Source organism: Talaromyces atroroseus (assembly GCF_001907595.1).
Source record: "Talaromyces atroroseus strain IBT 11181 chromosome Unknown scaffold_2, whole genome shotgun sequence".
Classification (NCBI taxonomy): Eukaryota; Fungi; Ascomycota; class Eurotiomycetes; order Eurotiales; family Trichocomaceae; genus Talaromyces; species Talaromyces atroroseus.
The window spans coordinates 593,201-612,433 of NW_017971434.1; the positions used below are offsets into that span (position 1 = coordinate 593,201).

Genomic DNA, 19,233 nt, shown 5'->3' on the forward strand with positions numbered 1-19,233 from the left:
GGGGGGGGGGGGTCTCGTGAATGTTGCTGAGGTTTCTTACTGGGATCTGCAGGATGAGCTCAATCACCACACCCACCGCAACAGCAAGAGCAGCTTGGCGGAAGTGCTCGTGCTTGAACAGCTGGGGATTTCTCAGAGCTCGGACAGCTGTATAATAGCAATCAATCAACTATTTATTTGTAGGAGGAACGAATCCAGTGTATGTCACCACTCACTGCCGACGACGGTGAGCTGAGCCCCTCGCAGAATTGCATTGGGCTCGAATTGTGGCATGCTGGGCCACTAGAGGAGCAGGTTGAGCTGACGATACTAGAGCTGAGTGTTTATCCAGCAGAATATTTTGGAATGAGACGTAAAATGCAGCAGAGACAACGTGGGAAGTCGACGGATATGCCGGTTGACCATGGACATCGGAAAAACACCGCGCCGAGCGGTGTTACGACGCAGGAGCAGCAGAGTGAGGCTGTGGCCTCAGGCCTGCATGCATTTGCTTATTTATTACTACGTAGCTACTATTTAACAACTATCAGGCATCATTCTCGTCAATTACAACAATGTCGTTCCTCCGACGTTATATCGAATGGACTCTGGGCACACTCCTCTACCGGCGGCGAGGCTATGATCACGACCTCTTCCACAAGGGACAGGCATTCAACAACTTCCCCAAACCCACCTTTGATGTTTCGTCTCCGGACTGCGGTCCAGCAGGCGCAAAGCTCGGCCTCGAATACTCGCAATTGGGATCGGGCAAAGTGCCCCAACTGACCTGGCCAGCCAGCGGCCCTGAAGTCAAAGAGTACGTTATCATCAGCGAAGATCCCGATGCTCCGTTGGGCCATTCCAATGTCCATGGAATTTACTGTTTCGTTCCCGCGACCAAAACCAGCTTTGGTCCGGCAGACCTCGAGCTTTCGGGCGAGGAGCAAAACGGAGTGAAGCAGCTTCGCAGTGGTTATCGGTGGGGGAAGAACAGGCGCAATATCGTCTACATTGCGCCGCGGCCTCCACTAGGCCATGGACCGCATCGGTACTTTTTCGAGGTCGTTGCTCTAAGCGAGCCTTTGGGTCCGGAGAAGCTGAGTGCTGTGCCAACCAAGCAGGAGGTGTCGGAGTTGATTGTAGGCAAAGTGTGTGGATGGGGAATGTGGACGGCGACTTTTGAGCAGGAATGGAGTTGAATCACAGTACATAGTAAAGCTGGATTCCTCCATGACTCGGCGATAATGCGATTGTTTCTTGAGATTTTGTAAATAGCCAAAGCAAACCGTACTCCGTACCTAGATACCCATTTCCTCCTCTGCTGCCAGTTGTATATAGCTCACGTTGTCTCAAACAAATCTTGTCACAGACACGCTAACAAACGATCCAGCGCCGTGTTCTAACGCCGCCTGCTGCATAATCCAGAGATTTATTAAGTTAGGATCAAAAGACAAGAGGAAGAGGCGTCACGCGACGTCACGCGGCGGAAGCTTGCCTCAGGCCGGAAGGAAATCAGCGGTGCGAACGCCCCCACCACTGACTGACTGACCTGCAAGGCAAGCCGGACTGCGTGTGTAGCTGTACCAACCTCATTTCGCACCGCGTAAATGACCATGGCTCACCCATTTCTTTGAGCTGCGAACCGCGTCCCTGGACACCAATGTGGTCTCGCTTGCTTCGTCCACAATGTCTCAGCCATTTGCACCTGCGGTGCCCATCCGGCGATCCGCAACATTGCCTACAAAGCTGATGCCAGAGAAGCGGTCGTCAAGTGAAGCAAGTACTGCTCAACAAGCCTGCGATCCAGTCTTTTTCTTTCACCCGTCTGCCAAAATTGTCAAATTCGCTCCCGATGCCCCTCCAGCTACATCGCAATCGACGCCGTCGGCCGACTTCGACTACCCAGTGGACACCATTGAGACTCTGCCCTGGCAGTCGCCCACAGAGAGGACCGTCGCTGTCGGACGTCTGCGACTGGAGGTGATATCGGGCTTGTCTCCCTTCTTGAAGTGTGGAACAGTCGTACAGGCAATTCTCAAAAATTCTCAGTGCTGGTGTGTGGACGGCAAATCGACATTTGTGTTGCGCATTCGTTCTTTGACCTACTACCGCATTGAACTCCCAAACGGCACCCCCGAAGAAGAGGCATTAATTGATCAATTTAAATCCGCCTTAGCCAAAGTTCTACGCTATGAAGTGACTCCTTGCCCGTTCCGACGCGGTTTCAGCGTGCCATTACCTGCCGATGCTCACCTTCCGAAGAAAAAGAGAGCCTGGCGTCCGAAGCACCGACGGGAAAGCGCTCCGGCTGCATCAGATTCGGAAAACGCACGATTAAACACAGAGCATGAGCTGGGGACAGGTCAACAGCCGATTAGTGCTGAGGTCTCTGACAGCGAGGCCACCGATGACAGCACTTCAACAACGACGAACAGTGTCCCGCAACCAGCGCATGTATTGCCTCACAATTCTCAAGACGGTGATCTACGCGACATAGTTACCGGCCCAAGGAGCTCAGACAAACGAACCGTCACAGAACAGGCGCACTCGGTCCATGACATTCTTGCCAGATTTCAGCCAATACCCGAATCGGACAGTGAAGACGACGCGGAATCATTCCAATCCATCCTCACCCCGAATATCGAGACTCTCCCATCGCCGTCCAATATAATTCCTTCAACATCACCTCTTGAGGATCAGTTGCAGGACCTTCCGCTTCCACGTCACCACGCGCATACACACAATAGGGACATCTCAGCAGCAACTATTACACCCGAGTCCATTGAGCCTGCCATTCAGACTACCCCACCATTTGAGCGGTTCAATACAGCTCCAGAGGTGCAAGAAGAAAACCCGAGCTCCCAGGATTCCGCTGTCTCATCCGAGCCTTCCGAGCCTAGCTTTTCTGATGCTCCAACTGCCTTATCGAGTGGAACAGATTCGGTTTCTGCTAGCGCAGACAAAATTGAAGATTCATCTCTAAAGTTGCGCCATGCCAGGCCTTCGGGGAAACGAGCACTCTCGCCCTTGCCACCCGCATCTACTTTGGAATACGCCGACCCTCAGGCTTCTTCCAAAAAAGACATGACAACTACGCTTATTCATAAGACCTGCTCATTAGTTCTCATTCCTCCTCTTCAGCTTCTACTTCTTTTAATACACATTGCATCCCGCATCGTCGCAGGTCAGACACCGCAGACAGCAATACTAGATGCCGCGCACAAAACCGAGAACGAGGATGACGTCGATTTTCAAATGTCCAAGACACCTGGCACCTTTCGTCGTTCGTTATTGCTCGGAGATCCTAGCGACAGTCTGTCTGATATTGAGTGAAACCAGTGACTCGCGCAATGCCATCCTTATTTTCTCGAACTGTACCCAATTGTTTAATGATCTAATATCTCCGAAGGCTTTCCTCCCTCATTTCTTCGCATTTCTTTGAATCTTCACGCGGGCAACAAGGCAGGGCCTTGGATGCACGACTGTTATCTATCTACCTGCGGCATGTCTTATTTCGCGGTCATCCTTCTTTTTCTTTCCCCGCTGGCCTTTTTTTTTCCCGTCCCATTAGCGAACACTACTGACACGACGTTATTGTTTTACTTTAATCTTTCTAATGGCGTGCATATTCCATGAGCAATGACCGCCGCAAAGGGTTCGGAGTACAACGGTCATGGAGGCTTATGCTGTGACGTAGCAGCATCAAGCTGTTGAGCATGTATCTAACTGTATTTCTATACTTTACCATCCAAATAGTACCCAATAATTATCCCACAGAACTAATCAAATCAACACTCTTCCTTAAATCGGGTCATGGTCCATCATCGACCCCAGGGTCGTTGACAGATCTATCACAGTGACGCTGTTGTAACCTTTTTTTTTCCCTTTCTGTTTCTTCTCATACGTGCTTTCTACTTGGCAATGAGCTTTCTATTCAATATCTGTATAGAAGTTGATACTTGAACATATGTACGTAGTATCCCACAACACCTTATAACTAACCCATCAACTAGATCCCAGCACTTTACCAGCCTAATACCGTACTGATAGCCGAAGCCAAGATTTCCCCTCCAGCTGCTTGTGTAGCCGCATTAGGATGATAATCGCAACCCACGTCGGAACCTTGAGGAGGCCAGTCAACAAGGTGGGCATTTGCTCCGATCTGAGAGATGGCGTCCTTGAGAGCATTGGACTGGGTGGTATGCTGAGCGTCCTCTGTCGTGGGGAAGGAATCACTGAGCATTGGAGAAGTGAGTAGGAAGAATTCAGCATTTGCATAGTGCGTCTGGATGCTTTGGACAAAGCTGACCATAGCTGCTGTGTACGTGGCAGGGTCCAACGGTGCACGGGCGTCGTACTCCTGTCCAGACGCGTTATACGCCACGTATCCAAAGTCGTTAGTGCCGAGATTAATGACAACGGCTTGTGGTGTCCATTCTGACGGGAAAGTGTAGCTGTTATCAGCATCGTTGGCGCCGTAGCGGGCGTAGAGCTCTGGCATAAGAGGGCTGGTATCAGGAGGAGTTGTGGAGACGGTATTGCGCACCAAACCCTTGCCACTCCAAGCTACGATACTATAGTCTGCTCCAAGCGCATCAGCAGCCAAGGCAGCATAGGTCTTGGGGTTATCTTCGAGAGCAGCAGTGTTGGTGCATGGATAGGTGCCGTCCAGACCGTAGCCAACAGTGATTGAGTCGCCGATAATCTCAATCTTACGCGCCGGGGCCGAATGCATGCCAGAGCTACCATCTGTGGTGATATCACCAACAACGATCGTGCCATAGAGGGCCTCAGACCGTTTGCGCAATTCAACTGTATGACTGCCTTGGGACAGTCCAGCAGGTGTGGAGATGGAGGTTCCAGCGACATTCGAGATGACTGTCGGCTCGCCACCGTCGACGATCAAGTCAACGCTGTTAGTGCCACTGACTTCAGCAAGATTTATAACGGCTGAAGTCCCCGTAAAGGTAAAGGACAATCCAGTTCCTGGCCATGTTAACTCATTAGTCGCTGGGTTGACACGACCGAGATATCGAACAGCAGCTGAGCTTCCGCTCGCAACTAGCGTTAGAGATGTAACGGCGCTTGCGAGAGCCAAGATGGTCAGGTATGACTTCATGGCGATAGTGCGTGAAGAGTATAGCTTGAAAGAATGGCGGAAATTCAACGGTACTTGAGCGTTTGAAGCAGCTGCACCGGGAACAGAGAATCTCATCCTAGTCTTCTGTAGTTCTGTGCAAATAGTCGGAGCTCATTGAGACTTTCTATGCACATCGCAAGTCCTGTTAGGCACCTGGGCAGGCCCTGACTAGCCGAAACTCCGCGATCATTGCAGGTGCCCTTTAGCGTGGCATGCTAGATAGAGAAGGTCGTTTGTTGCAGGATCTTCCATCTCACGACATTAAATACTCAGAAGAGTCGGTAACTAGCCAGCCATTAGCCCCGTTGATATGATTAGTTGATATTCACCCTTCCCTGGAGAGTTGTGTTTCGTTGAGTAGTTAAGTAGTTAACTAAATGCACCGGTGCACTTTCGCTTAGTCAGCTTCGCGAACATATTCACGCTTTTTATTAGCCGCCCTTACGACCTCGACATTTGTTAAAATGGCCTTTGTGGTATATATTGTATATTATTCACCATATCTCATTAGGTACTAAGTATAGGGTAAAGAGGTTATTGAGTGTCTCTTGGCTGTACTCTAGGTATAGTTTGTCCCTATCCAAGAAATTCGACGTAACCGAATGAATGACACTTCAAAGATATCCGTCATGTTTCTGTAGGAGTTTAGAGTCCCTGGAGAATAATTGGTGCAACGAAGATTTCATGGATTTTTCACCTTAAAAATTGGATATCAACGCCAGTATGTATGAAAGAACGCCGTGCTTATGCAAGTCTTTTCTGCCTTTTCTCCATCTCCCTCCTCTGCCACCTTTTTATATGATATTCAAGCCTTCGCAGACTTAGACTTTGCCTTGACTTTCTTCTTCGCACTGCGATCTCTCTTCTTCATGCCAACCATCCCCGCCTTGCAGACATCTGCGTACTTCATAAAGAAGGCATCTAGATCTGCGAGAGCCACGACTGTTGACAATTTCACCTTTGGTGTCTTCGTCGTCTTCGTTTTTGTAATACCTGAATTGCTATCGCTGGTTCGTGGATTTGGGTTTGATGTCTTTCCGTCTGTTGCGCGAACAAGAATTGAACCTTCTGCTATCGTTGGATCTTCGGATGAGACAATGCGCTTCTGTAGGAGGTAGACGCTGCCTTTGGCTTTTTGGGAAGTGCTCGAGAGGAGCGTCGTCAGAGCAGCGAAAAACTGTTTTCTAAGTTAGCCCTGTACCTTCATGGCTGACAGCAGGAATTATGCCAACCTCATCGTTGTTCATGTGCGGCGGCGCCATGAGGAATGGTCAACTGCGAAACGCGTTCGCTTACAACCAGTGGCTGGTATGACTTGGTGTGAGCGATCCGGATATGTATCCAACAAAGATCCGTGGGAGCTGGATATGGATTGATTCAGGACGCAGGAATTGCGAGGGTATATCTGTACACAAAAATGCGGTGTCGTCTTCAACGAATCGAGGTCAGTTTTGGTGGTGGCGGCAGGTGGGGAGGTCTGAAAAAGCTTGGACCACTTTCCGCTTTTCCTCCGCTCTCCGCAAGACTGAATTAAAAAAAAATAAAAAAGATATTGAGACGACTCAGACGATGATATATCAGAACCTAGAGAGGTAAACATGCCGCGGCCATTACATCTCACTACAGCGCTTCCTCGACAGCTGCGAGAGGAGCTGGGAATCAGGGATCGATATGGAGAAAAAGAACGGAATCGCAACCGGCCTGTGTCACGCAAAGCCCAGCGCAAAGAAGAGAGGCAGCAAAAACGACATCATGGCCGGGGAGGGGGAATAACTCGTAAACAACAAGAAGCTTTTGATAGCGACAAAGAAGAAGTTGAAAGCGAGGAAGAGATCGAAGATGAAGAAGACTCCAATTCCGAAGACGAGCGCAATGCCGCATCTGCGAAGCTATCCAAACCGCGAAAGACCAAGACAGCCGACGAAGAAGAAAACTCCAGACCGAAAGAACCGAAGATCTCAAAATCCGTGAGGGATAAACTTGCACAAGACGAAAAGGAAATCGAGGCTCTGGAGAAGCGGCTTGGTATTAAGGGACGGAAAAAACTACCAAAGGCCTTTGAGGAAGAAGGTCTCGCTGATATTTTGGGTGGTCTCGCCGAAGATTCGGAATTAGAAGAGACTAAAAAGAGGAAACGTGAGGAAAGTGACTGGCTGCAGAGCAAAAGGAGGAAAGCGCAAGGCTTGGATCTCGAGGAGGACGGTAGTGAGGTTGAAGGTTCAGATGGGCTCGAACAAGGCTCAAGTGCATCTGATAGTGATGAATTCGACCTTCTAGACGAAGACGTTGGATCCGATGAAGCTCTAGAGAGCGGGACCGGTGAATCTGAAGAGTCTGATGGGCTTGAAGACGCAGATGAAGAGGACGATCAGCCATTGGACGCACCCAAAGAGAAAAAGACGCGAGAAAACCCTTACGTCGCCCCTGTCACGAAATCAATCTCTACATCGAAATATATTCCTCCATCCATGAGAGCGGCTGCGTCAGGCACTTCCGAAGATGATGTTCGTTTGCGCCGACAGGCACAAGGCTTGCTGAACAAGCTTTCAGAAGCCAATTTAATCTCAATTTTGAACGATGTCGAGAAGCTATACCGAGAGAATCCACGCCAAAGTGTTACTTCAACGCTATCCTCTCTTTTGTTAACTCTCGTGGCTGATCGTGCATCGTTGCAAGATACATTCATCATTCTTCATGCTGGATTTGTAGCTGGGTTATACAAACTGCTTGGAATGGATTTCGGCGCAATAATCATTCAGAATCTAGTTGAGATGTTCGACAAGTCCGCGGATGAAAGAGGGCCGTTTACCGGAAAAGAGCATTTGAATTTGATGTCACTTCTTTCGCAACTCTACAACTTCCATGTGATTGGGAGCAATCTGGTTTTTGATTACATCAGCCTATTTTTGCAGGATATCACAGAGACCAATACTGAACTACTTCTCAAAATCATTCGCAGTAAGTTCTTCTTCAGTTCAGTCTTCATGTTTTCGTTGTTTATTTCACGTGTTTCCTAATTAATGCTTTTTTTTTCTGTCTTCCATAGACTCTGGGCCTCAGCTTCGACAAGATGATCCGTCAGCTCTCAAAGACATAGTTCTCCTCATTCAACCTGCGGTAGCCCGCATTGGAGAATCCTCCCTCTCCGTCCGCACTAAATTTATGATCGAAACTATTACAGATCTCAAGAACAATCGTATGAAAACTGGGGTATCAGCATCTACCATATCATCTGAACATATCACGAAGATGCGCAAGATCTTGGGATCATTAAACAATCGGAATATTCGCGCCACTGAACCAATCCGAGTCTCCATGGCCGATATTCGCAACTCGGAAAAGAAAGGCAAGTGGTGGCTCGTAGGCGCCAGCTGGAAAGAATTCGACCCTCTTGAGGCTGCGCGCCAAGAATTATCTGCTTCTTCAGCAGTCGTGGCGAATCCTACCACGAAAGTATCTGTAGACGAAGACAGTGATGGGGAACCCGATCTCGTGAGCATAGCCAAGGCGCACCGCATGAATACAGACGTCCGTCGGTCAATTTTTGTGGCTATTATGTCTGCAACCGACTATCGAGATGCTCACGTTCGACTCTTGAAGCTGCATCTGAAAAAGAACCAAGAATACGAAATACCACGCGTACTCGTGCATTGTGCAATGGAAGAAGAAGCCTACAATCCATATTACACACTGATTGCTCGCCGACTCTGCAGTGAAATGGGTCGACGAATCAAGATGTCTTTTATGTTCACACTATGGGACGTGTTCAAACGGATGGGTGAAAAGAACGACCTCGACGAAGACGATAACGACAGTGAATTCAATGGTTTCGACGATGACTCTAACGATGCTGCAAAACTGAATATGAAATCAATCGTCAACCTCTCCAAGATGTACGGCTCTTTGATCAGTGAAAGTTTGCTGAATTTGGCAATACTGAAAAATCTTAATTTCGCCTATCTGCAACCTAAAACCAGTACCTTTGTTGAAATTCTGATAATCACTATCATCCAACAATCCCAATTGCTCCCATCGACAACAAAGCGCAGGACAAAATCTACGACGCAGAAGGAGAAAGAAATGGAGAATGAGGAAAAAACAGAAAAGCAAGCTCTCATTCTTTCTCGTATCTTCTTGCAGACACACGAAATTGCGCCTCATATTGTCAAGGGTTTGTTGTATTTTATTCGCAAAGTCGTTGCGAAGTCGGATATTGTATCCAGCAATAAGGAGAAAAAGATGGTCAAATGGGGCTGTACTGTGGCGACGAATGCTTTGAAGGGGATTGAAGAACGAGGGGATTGAAGGAATTTTGTATAATCATACTATTTGTTTATAGGGTTTATGATATATTATGCATTTATGGATATAACGGCGCATGGGAAGGAGCGTGTTTCTTTTTTCGTGGTATTATAGAACCAATCAAGCGTAGAAGACATCGGTCTTGAACAAATTTACATGGTGGATATCATCACTTCTTGACTCCTTTTGAAGCTACAGTCATTTCGGTGTCAGGACACTCTCTCTGAGTCTAACCCACTCAGCAGCCACAAGCCATGTCGTTCGTGCTTTTCCTTGTGGAGAAATCGAGCGACGTGTTTCCATCTCATCACCATCCTCTTCATCGCTCACAGACGGAGATTGAGAAGACGCGATGACTCTTTGTTCGGAAATTTTGGGCTCATTATGCTCGTCGTGAGACTCGTCTAAAGCGTCTAGTTCAATTTCCCATGTCAGTCCGGCGCGGATTCCGATGATATCTCCTGGTTTTAGTTTCGTTCCCAGCGATTGGTGGTGAGTATCGGCATGTCTATTGCTTGCGCACGAATCGGAAGCGCCGGTACTTAGTAAGAGAAGTTCTTTCTGTTGAAGATCATCTGTAGTCACTGTCTCTTTATCTTTCAGCTCTTCTCCATTGCCATTGCGCCTTGGAGTTGCCCGGACGATCATCACATGGCCTGACGATTTGAGATAGGTATGACGACAGCTATCAATCCTTGCAGTCAAGACGTACTGAGCGTCGTCGTCCCTACGTGATAGCTGTTGTATCGTACGGTCGCGTTCTGCGCCTTTTTCCAGGATCCAGTCCCGGAGTTGCTCGGCTAGACCACCAGGTACATATCTTGCGGTTGTGTCTGAAGATGTAGGCCTCCCTCGTCGATGAGGACGTTGACTGAGTGTGGGGGAAATTGGTGCTGGAGTTCGACTTGCGTGATTCTCCGTAACTGGAGATGGCGATCGAGGTAGTACAAATATTGGTTTCTTCCGCCCATGTGAAAGAGCTGAAGCAGAAGGCACAGTCGCCGGAGAGGCATGTGGTGCTAATGAAGGTGTATAATTAGCTGAGACGATATACCTGGGAGGACTATGAAATGCAGGCGTCTTGCTGCTTGATCGCATATCTAATTTATATGCCGCGACATCATTGGGCGTCCTGGGGTCTGGGTATCGTCTATGGCGTGTCGGTGCAGGGGTTTCAAAGGTACGGGATGGATGACCCGATGTACGGTGTGTGAAGGGCGATGCCAGTGTGTGATTACTGACTTCATTTAGATCAGCGTCATCAGAATATGATGGCACAAAATCTTGGATTTCATCCATCGATTCCCGAATGGGTTGGTCTGTTTTGCCTTTAGACTGCGATGAAGAGATACGGCGTCTCTTGTGTGAATCCCGAGGCGAGTCAAAGAGACGGTCCAATTCTGTAGATATATCGCCACCTTGGCAAGCATCTGTTTTTCCCTCACGCTCCTCGTCGCTCTCATTACTGTAATACTGTGGAGAGATGTCATCTTCTATTGTCAAGTCGTGTATCCTATCGGGTACATAAGCCAAGCTCCGGCGGTATGTGCCAACAGGAGAGGCCCTGAAAGGCGACAATGCTGCGCTGCGATGGAACTGGCTGTTATTATCCACTCGAGAGGCATGTTGAGATAACAAAAATCGAGGTGGTGAAGCAAATTGGCTGCCAGAACCACTGCGAGCCGAAGGAGTGTTCAGCAAGAACGCCGGGCCGCGCCGCAGACGTTGCTGAGCAGGCGTTTGATTAGCATTTCGGTGGCTGTCGGGCATACGGAGGGCCAGCTTGATCTAGGTTCATCGGTTATAGGTGAAGTTAGGCCTTGGTCAGATTAGCGAAATCGTTCTTGTTGTTGGCGAAGCAGAGCATGAGCGATTGGCGGCAAGAAGGCACGAGCCTGTTTGCTTATCTTATCGCCCCCCGCAACGTACACTTTCTGTCTATATTCTTTTGAAGTCTACCACAAGCAAAGAACCGTGGATATTTGATTGAAACAAAAGACGAGTATCCAACGTATTAATCACGGATACATTCACATACACCCTCTCAGCAACAGAGCGGCTACTCAACGAAAACGTTACCAGCCTCGATCACCTCAAAAGCCTTCGTGGTGTGGTCCCAGATCCTCTTACGCATTTCGTCCTTGTTGAAATTTTCATATGCCTGGGCTTTGATGTTGTTATCTCCTCTCCAGCCCAGAGAATAGACTCCACTTCCCGGTTTACCATCTGTTCCCACCGCTACAGTACCCTCTTTGTAGGTTTTGGACGGGCTAGATGACCGCGGGGGATAGCGAGGCGATGCCAAACTGACCATCCTGTCTCCGCTCTCACTGGGCGGAACTGTCAAAAATCTCCCAAACAAGGTGTTCATCACTCGGAACATGATCTTGAACCACATAGGATGTCCGGGGTCGTAATACCCGGGTCCGATAACAAGTCCAGGGAAGATGTGAGCTAGCGAGAGCTTTCCGGGGTACTTCTCTGCCAAGTACTCCATGAACAAGACGTGCATATAAATCATGTGTGAGCGCGCCTGCGAGTAACTATAGCGCTTCAAATCACGAAGTGAGAGATCTTCCGGGTAGAGCTTTGCTTCGTATCCTGCTGCGTATACCGACACAACGTGCGCAGGGAGTGTAGAGTTGAGCAGCAGAGGAAGTAACTTAACAATGGCTCTCATTCGAGAATAGTACATCAGAGCCATTGTAATGTCGAGGCCTTCTTTTGTGTCTGCATGATTGTTAGACGGCAGTCAGGTGAAGAAGGAGTATATACCTGTACACACCTATCCTTGGACCAAAGATTGAACCACCTTGGGACATCATAAGATAATCGATTCTGGGGTTTTGGCCTTCCTTCTCTTCGTGCTGGATAATCTCTGCGCAGGCTCGGTCGACGTTTCGAATCAAGGAAAGATCATCAATCTTCACAAACGTGAATTGACCCTGTGGATAAAGACCACGACATTCAGTCGTGATGTCTGCGGCCACGCTAGCGTTCCTAGCAACAATGTATAAACGTAGCCCTTTGCCTCCATGTTGCGCTTCAGCTGCGGTTAAGGCACGTAAAGATTGATGTGCAATGCCCGATGTGCCGCCGAAAAAGACGGCTACCAAAGGCTGGCTTTGCACCAGTGCAGCATTTGCGCTGTGAACCTCCTCCAGTTCGACCATGATGGTAGAGGGGGGTGACGAGTCAAATATAATTCAAGAAATTGAAATGGATACACAGGTAGAAAGTTGCTGAGAACCTTGACTTTCTACTTGGAAGGCATCGCCCCTATTTATAATACGTCTAGACGTCTGCGTCTTGTCAGTCTAGAGATAACGAATCTGTGATCAACCGCAATAGCGGGCTCTCATACCTGAAAAGGAACTCGAATACGCTTGCATTCCTGCAATTTCTACTCGTGTAAACATAAACATCAAGATCCAAGATATGAAGTTCAAAAGAAGCGATGCCATTGGTCGGCGTATGGGTTGCCGTATGTGTATTAAACCTTGGGTTTGATTGGTCAAGCATACGGCTCACTGACCAATGGTACATCAACAGCGTATAGACTGCCGGATCCGGTCAAGCTCCATAGAAGCTGTCGTGAATCCAGTTGTTTCTCGCCAACTTTCGACGTCCCTTAAACTATCTGTACTTTGTTCCTAATTGAATGGCCTTGCTGTTGCTGCCTAGTTTCATTGCAAAAGACTGATCTGGTAGTTAGCTATATCATCAAGCATGAAACCGGTCTAATACGTATCCCGTCTCTCCAACTGGTCATGTCGCAAAGACGCTTTCACACGAAAAGCCGCTACGGCTGTTTACAATGCAAGCAAACTCGCAAGAAGGTAAGCTTGATGTTCGCCTGTCGTTTTTACCTTCAAGTTGCCTTGCTTACAATGATTGTTCCATGACCAGTGTGATGAGAACCGGCCTCGATGCGGCCGATGCAAGAGAATAGGACAAGACTGCTCACTGTCCGCCGGATCTCCAAACTTGGTTTTCATCTCCAGCAACCTTACGACTCAGCGTCGGAGATCGCGCGTTGGTAGTCCAGAGTTGCAATCTGAGAGCGGATTAGCAACTTCACCTACGACCTCTGGTGGAGATTTCGCAAATTCCTCCCCTGAAGAGGTATCTACTTCACCATCCTTCACCTCGATGTCTGAAAGCTCGGCCCCCAACTCGTATTTTACCGACGCAGAACGAGATCGACTACGATTAATGCATCATTACACTTTACACACCGCGCCGACTCTCGGGCAACTTAGCATCCCGGAAGGCAGAGACCAGACACTCTGGACAGACTTTGCCATCGAGCTGGCGTTTGAAAACGACCTAGTCCTCCATGGCCTTCTAAGTCTGAGCGCGCTACACCTAGCGCTATGTGGCATCTCCAAACGGAAAAATACAATTCTGGCTGTTCACTATCACGATATGGGATTAGCGTTGTTCCGACTACACCTTTCGAACATTTCAGAGCATAATTATAATGCCATATTTGCTTTCAATTGTATAGTAATGCTTTATGCATTCGGTATCCAGAGGTGTTCCGAATCAACCACGAACACAATCGCAAAGATCCACCAGATTCTCACACTCTTCGCTAACGCGAAGACAATCACCAAGTCTCACATCGAAACGCTCAGGAGTAGCCCTTGGTCCGTATTGATGCTACCAGAGCCATTTCCATCCGCAGATCAGAGACTGTCCGATGAAGTAGAAACGATGCTAGCTAAGCTCATTCAACGTGCTTCGGTTACAGCCACTACAGCGAGTCGAGCGGCGACGTACCTGTCAGCTATTCAAAGTTTGAGATACATTTTCATTCTCATGTCCACAAAAAGGCCAGGTCAGGTTGCATTGGTAATCTTCACTGTGGCGGCGCCCTCTCAGTTCTGGGATATGGTGAAGGATGGCGACCCATTGGCATTGGCAATATTGGCCAACTATGCGGTCATATTGTATTGGCTAAGAGATAATATATGGCTGGAAGGATGGGGGAAGGAAACAATAGATGCGGTGCATGAAGCGCTTACACCAGAGTGGTATGATTGTATATCCTGGGCTCTTGGAAAAACGGAAAGGGTCATAGGTGCATCATGAAACGATATACTCCGGTGAAAAGAAAGAAATTCTTATAAGCAACCCAATAGCAACTGGCTGAGTCTATCGGTCGGTTATACAACACGATCATTCCAATACGATCACAAAAAGTACTAGGAACACGAAGCTCCGCCACATCGCACAATCAATTTCTAATATGATTTTGTTATTGATGACGAAGTCAAATTGAAGTTGAATCCAACCGAGGGCTGGATTCTGTCGAGGAGTGACGAGTGCATCCTTTCAGGAACCGCATATTATAGCACCCCGACCAAGAGACCGAATATACTTGCCATATTATAGAGCGCGAAAACTCGCGTATGAAGAAACTCGGGCGCGATTGACCGTGCCTCGACTTGGACATGAGGAAAGCCTTTACACTAGTCCACTTCACTATAGCAGAGCTCTGGCGACCCTCTCCTCTTCATCATATAATAGCTTGCAATAATTTGTCAATTTGGTTTGTACCGCTTTATCTCAGGGATAAGCGCTTCTAACGAATGAATTATTGTCACATCCTTGGGACTTTCAGAGAGCGTCATGTTGCGATCCAACAGAATGCCATGCCACCCAGCGTCGATGGCGCCTTGGTGGTCTTTTGCAAGGTCATCTCCAACATGTATAAGTGTCCATTCCACGTTGTCAGCGTCGTCTTTAGTGATAGAACTGGCGTGAACCAAAAAGCGCATAGCCTGCCGTACTGCAACATCGAAGATCAGACGGTTCGGCTTCTCCTCGCCAGCCTCGTAGCTTGTAATTACCATATTGAGATCGCTTTTGTTTGGTGCATCATTTCCCAAGATCTGCCCAACAGTCTCTTCAAAGCCTGGGAGCTGAGTACTGGAACGATCTATATCAGCGCGCGTATTACCCACCGACAGACCTAGGGATTTCAAGACGGCAGGGACCCGGTCGTCCGAGTTCGATATAACACCTGTGACAATGGAATCGAAAAGGGCATTTTCTTTCTTAAAATCTCTCAGTCCGTCAAAACATGGTCGGACATCATCATATAAAGAATACCCCTCTTGACTAGCAAAAGTGCCTAGTAATCTGTCAATCATCCCACCAGGCAGATCCGCATCTTGTTTGCCCAGAGCTTCTGCAAATGTTGCCCTAAGCACATCGGCCCACCATTGCGTTGGCCCTCCATATTCCCCACGGAGCACTTTGTCACGACCGTAGTTTGGATATACAGTGCTTTGTGCTTTGTAGGCGTTCTTGAAAGCCGCCTGCAGATTGGCAGGCGCTACGACCGCTTTGGGTAATCCAAAGGCACACGCTACTGAAGAGTACAACTCTGGAACTGGACGACGAGGATGGAAGAGAGTTGCAAAAGCGTCGAAAGTGAGGAGAAGGCAGCGGTGGCGCTTGTGGGACATTGCTGATATATGGTAAATGTTGCTATTTCAAGAGAAGCAGTTGGATTATATATGCAACGAGCTAACACTAACCAGGGATAGGTTAGTGCGGGCCAGTTGGTGGATCGCCGGGCCCCCTGGTCCTGGAAGTACTCCAAATTTCTGAAGAACTCAAGAAATATCGTCGTCTTCCTTCCGTCGAGAGGCCCTGCACATTTACGATATATTTACCCATCAGCCTGTCCGGGTGTGCGCTTCTTCATCGTCATCACTTATCATGGCAAACCCCCCAACTGCAGCACCAGTTTCGGTGCTCTTCGTTTGCTTGGGTAACATCTGTACGTTTTCGCAATCTCTATTTCGCGATCCAATCCTTATCATGTTTTATCTAATATGTGAATAGGCCGCTCGACTATGGCCGAAGGCGTGTTCCGTTCCCTCACCTCTTCGTCGCAACAGCACAGCTTTTTAATCGACGAGATCGACTCCGCAGGCACTGGCGCTTACCACGTCCACGATCCTCCTGATCACCGCACAATGGCCACTCTGCGACAGCATGGGATAAAAAACTACAATCACGCCGCGAGAAAAGTTACAAAAGAAGACTTCAGAACGTTTGATTTCATACTCGCAATGGATCAGTATAATCTGAGGGATCTATTACGGCTGCGTGATAGTATTATGCTTGGGGGGCAATCCGGGAGAACAAAAGGCCGCATAACGACGAGTTCGCTGGGACAAAAAGGCAGTGCAGGCGAAACGGCGATTTCAAAGATCGCAGAGGTGCGGCTGTTTGGAGACTTCAACCCCGACGGCACTGTCAACAAACAAATTGGCGGTGGTCAAGAAATTGAGGATCCCTATTATGGTGGAATCAACGGTTTCGAAATTGCCTACGAGCAGGCTATGAAGTTTTCCAAAGGGTTTCTTGCGTATTTGGAAAAGCAAACTGAACAATGAACGTGTTCAGATTTTCGCACGCATTATACCAACGACGCCGATACGACAGCATGATCAAGATAGACATGGTTTTAATAAATTTATACCCAATTCATTACAGGATTGCCAATTCTGACCCACTCGAGACACCGATAATCCTTCATTTAAACGCTAGGTAACCGCGACTTGTACAGCTCTGTGACCAACAATACCCAGGGTTAGATGTCATGCCGCCGAGCACGCTGTGGGCTTTTAAGATCGCGAGAGATCGAAGCACATCTCAATCATAGAAACTCTTCTCCAGTCCGCCGGCAAGCCGTCGGGAATGATGAAAAGGTGATTCGCGTCGCTCGGTGGTAGTGTAAGACCGAGGACACTGTGCGCAGGAGCATGTGCAAGCACAGAGRCTCCCATGCGAGATCCAAAAATGAGATTAATCAATGTTGTGTTCCTTAGAACACTTTCAGAGATTAAACTGAAAAGAACAGATACTACACTTGATCTAAGCCAAAAGGCAAAGAGAGCTGAGGAAAGAAAGAAGAAAAAGATTAAAGAACGGGGGCGGCGCGCTGCTTATATACCCTTATTGATGGTCCGTGCGCGAGTGGCTACGGAGACAAACTTGGTTTGTCTTGTTTGAACTGTTTGCAGGTCAGGATGTTCCCGTGACCGCACATTGCACGAAATTGTTTTTTTCTCCTTTCGAGATTTCCCACGCCCAGCCTTACTCCAAGTACACGTTTGTACACGTTTCAACGCAACCTCGCCATCATCAAGCGCAATGCCTACCCATCTGTCAAAGACCAGAAAACAGTTAGTTTCGACTCCCATTTGAATCCATGTTTCGTAACTAACTAGCTACTAGCCGCGGTCATGTCTCCGCCGGTCACGGTCGTATAGGAAAGCACCGAAAGCACCCCGGTGGTCGTGGTATGGCCGGTGGTCAGCACCATCATCGTACCAATATTGACAAATACCATCCTGGTTACTTTGGTAAGGTTGGTATGCGCCATTTCCACCTTCAGCGCAACCACGAATGGAAGCCTGCTGTCAACCTGGACAAGGTTAGTAGACCCTCAAGTCTGAACGGCGAGGTTATGGAGAGAGTACTAATAGAGAACATAGCTCTGGACCCTAGTTCCACAAGGAACTCGAGACAAGTACCTTGCCGAGGGTGCTCCTCAAGACACAGCGCCCGTTATCGACCTTCTTGCCCTTGGGTACGCCAAAATTCTTGGCAAGGGCCGTCTACCTAACGTGCCCGTCGTTGTCAAGGCTCGATACGTCAGCAAGGAGGCAGAACGCAAGATCACTGAAGTCGGCGGTCGCATCGTTCTTGTTGCCTGATTTTTCAATGGTTTTCATGCGAGTGATATGGGGGAAAGGAAAGATTACACAAAGATACCCAAGACATGGCTCTCTGGCTTGATTGCAGGAACGATCAAGTTCGGCACGAGCGAAAGGCGTTTCAGCGTGGTGGCTGGGTGATGATTCGATTGAATTAGCTTTCAGGCTTTAGAAAATTGAATCATTGCCGAACAGACCAATGTGCGTTCTCGTGCATTTTTTCACACGGTCGGGAATTTTTTTTTCCCTGGACCATATACCCTGCATCTGTCTAGTAACTATGCAGACTGCATGGGTATGGGTTCCTTAAAACGCCGCTCCGACCTGTCGGCATTCTGTCCCTGGGGCTGATAGCCCTATGCAGTCTGGGGATACGGTCTCGTAGAGTATTTCGTAAGCTGTGGACTGTCTGATTGCATCAGAGACCAGTAAGATCCAGGTAGGCTAGTAGCATCTGTAAATTTCTTGCCCTTTTTTTGCTTTACTTGTCTCCAAGTCGATAGACCTATCCATACCAACTGAACAATCCAATTAGCGTTTACTATGAATTGGTTGGGGGTCATCCTTGATCCTTCCCTCGGCTAAACCCTATGCGGGTAACTATGGTACACTTCATGAGTGCACTGCGCGGTAGCCAATGAGATGATGCGATCCCTGGGGCAACCGTGGTTATCGTCCACAGCCACATCTATAATTAGAGGTTGTCAACATCAGCCTCGATGCACTCACAGTTCATGTGCCTTGCACAGCCATACCTCTACACTGCATGCGATGCATGTACGACGAGTACAACCTTATGAACGAGCAGCTAAGCCATCATGACGTACCACAAACCTGTTACTAACCATGTCTCATACTTTGACTCAGTTTGATGACTGCCTAGTGCTAAACAACCATACCATCATGACTTGCTCTTTTGGAAGTATGCATGGTTTAGGCATTGAGATAGGCGTCATATCAAGTAAGATGATATATTCAATGTAACTCTGTTATTATAGATCTACGTATTAGAATGGCATAGATCACAACGTTCAAGCACCATAACTCGTGTATAAAATAATTTTACTC

At 48.2% G+C, this 19,233-nt stretch overlaps 11 protein-coding genes across 11 annotated transcripts in view; 6 read left to right on the plus strand and 5 right to left on the minus strand.

Moving 5' to 3' along the window:
• UA08_02347 (hypothetical protein) overlaps positions 1-273 on the minus strand; it is a gene marked incomplete at both ends in the record, with an annotated part of 1,420 nt that extends 1,147 nt beyond the window's left edge. Inside the window, 2 exons of the mRNA XM_020264379.1 lie at positions 41-147; positions 216-273. Of these exons, the coding sequence (XP_020122359.1) occupies positions 41-147; positions 216-273 (165 nt within the window). The remainder of the gene's footprint in view (positions 1-40; positions 148-215) is intronic.
• Positions 274-554: 281 nt separating this feature from the next.
• UA08_02348 (hypothetical protein) lies at positions 555-1,178 on the plus strand (the record flags this gene model as incomplete). Its single annotated transcript, XM_020264380.1, has 1 exon — positions 555-1,178. The coding sequence occupies one exon, from the start codon at positions 555-557 to the stop codon at positions 1,176-1,178; it is 624 nt and encodes a 207-aa protein (XP_020122360.1).
• Positions 1,179-1,665: 487 nt separating this feature from the next.
• Positions 1,666-3,312, plus strand: UA08_02349 (hypothetical protein; the record flags this gene model as incomplete). The annotated part of the gene is made up of 1 exon (XM_020264381.1): positions 1,666-3,312. The coding sequence occupies one exon, from the start codon at positions 1,666-1,668 to the stop codon at positions 3,310-3,312; it is 1,647 nt and encodes a 548-aa protein (XP_020122361.1).
• A 691-nt stretch (positions 3,313-4,003) lies between these two features.
• On the minus strand, positions 4,004-5,194 carry UA08_02350 (hypothetical protein; the record flags this gene model as incomplete). Its single annotated transcript, XM_020264383.1, has 1 exon — positions 4,004-5,194. One exon carries the CDS (start codon positions 5,192-5,194, stop codon positions 4,004-4,006), a length of 1,191 nt encoding a protein of 396 aa, XP_020122362.1.
• A 730-nt stretch (positions 5,195-5,924) lies between these two features.
• Positions 5,925-6,381, minus strand: UA08_02351 (hypothetical protein; the record flags this gene model as incomplete). The annotated part of the gene is made up of 2 exons (XM_020264384.1): positions 5,925-6,296; positions 6,352-6,381. The coding sequence occupies 2 exons, from the start codon at positions 6,379-6,381 to the stop codon at positions 5,925-5,927; spliced, it is 402 nt and encodes a 133-aa protein (XP_020121884.1).
• A 336-nt stretch (positions 6,382-6,717) lies between these two features.
• UA08_02352 (hypothetical protein) lies at positions 6,718-9,424 on the plus strand (the record flags this gene model as incomplete). Its single annotated transcript, XM_020264385.1, has 2 exons — positions 6,718-8,077; positions 8,166-9,424. 2 exons carry the CDS (start codon positions 6,718-6,720, stop codon positions 9,422-9,424), a joined length of 2,619 nt encoding a protein of 872 aa, XP_020121883.1.
• Positions 9,425-9,619: 195 nt separating this feature from the next.
• On the minus strand, positions 9,620-12,594 carry UA08_02353 (hypothetical protein; the record flags this gene model as incomplete). Its single annotated transcript, XM_020264386.1, has 4 exons — positions 9,620-11,209; positions 11,351-11,355; positions 11,501-12,151; positions 12,207-12,594. The coding sequence occupies 4 exons, from the start codon at positions 12,592-12,594 to the stop codon at positions 9,620-9,622; spliced, it is 2,634 nt and encodes an 877-aa protein (XP_020121882.1).
• A 597-nt stretch (positions 12,595-13,191) lies between these two features.
• Positions 13,192-14,518, plus strand: UA08_02354 (hypothetical protein; the record flags this gene model as incomplete). The annotated part of the gene is made up of 2 exons (XM_020264387.1): positions 13,192-13,260; positions 13,331-14,518. 2 exons carry the CDS (start codon positions 13,192-13,194, stop codon positions 14,516-14,518), a joined length of 1,257 nt encoding a protein of 418 aa, XP_020121881.1.
• A 452-nt stretch (positions 14,519-14,970) lies between these two features.
• Positions 14,971-15,900, minus strand: UA08_02355 (hypothetical protein; the record flags this gene model as incomplete). The annotated part of the gene is made up of 1 exon (XM_020264388.1): positions 14,971-15,900. The coding sequence occupies one exon, from the start codon at positions 15,898-15,900 to the stop codon at positions 14,971-14,973; it is 930 nt and encodes a 309-aa protein (XP_020121880.1).
• Positions 15,901-16,156: 256 nt separating this feature from the next.
• On the plus strand, positions 16,157-16,839 carry UA08_02356 (hypothetical protein; the record flags this gene model as incomplete). The annotated part of the gene is made up of 2 exons (XM_020264389.1): positions 16,157-16,217; positions 16,283-16,839. The coding sequence occupies 2 exons, from the start codon at positions 16,157-16,159 to the stop codon at positions 16,837-16,839; spliced, it is 618 nt and encodes a 205-aa protein (XP_020121879.1).
• A 760-nt stretch (positions 16,840-17,599) lies between these two features.
• Positions 17,600-18,165, plus strand: UA08_02357 (60S ribosomal protein L28; the record flags this gene model as incomplete). The annotated part of the gene is made up of 3 exons (XM_020264390.1): positions 17,600-17,631; positions 17,684-17,882; positions 17,944-18,165. The coding sequence occupies 3 exons, from the start codon at positions 17,600-17,602 to the stop codon at positions 18,163-18,165; spliced, it is 453 nt and encodes a 150-aa protein (XP_020121878.1).
• Positions 18,166-19,233: the final 1,068 nt, after the last annotated feature.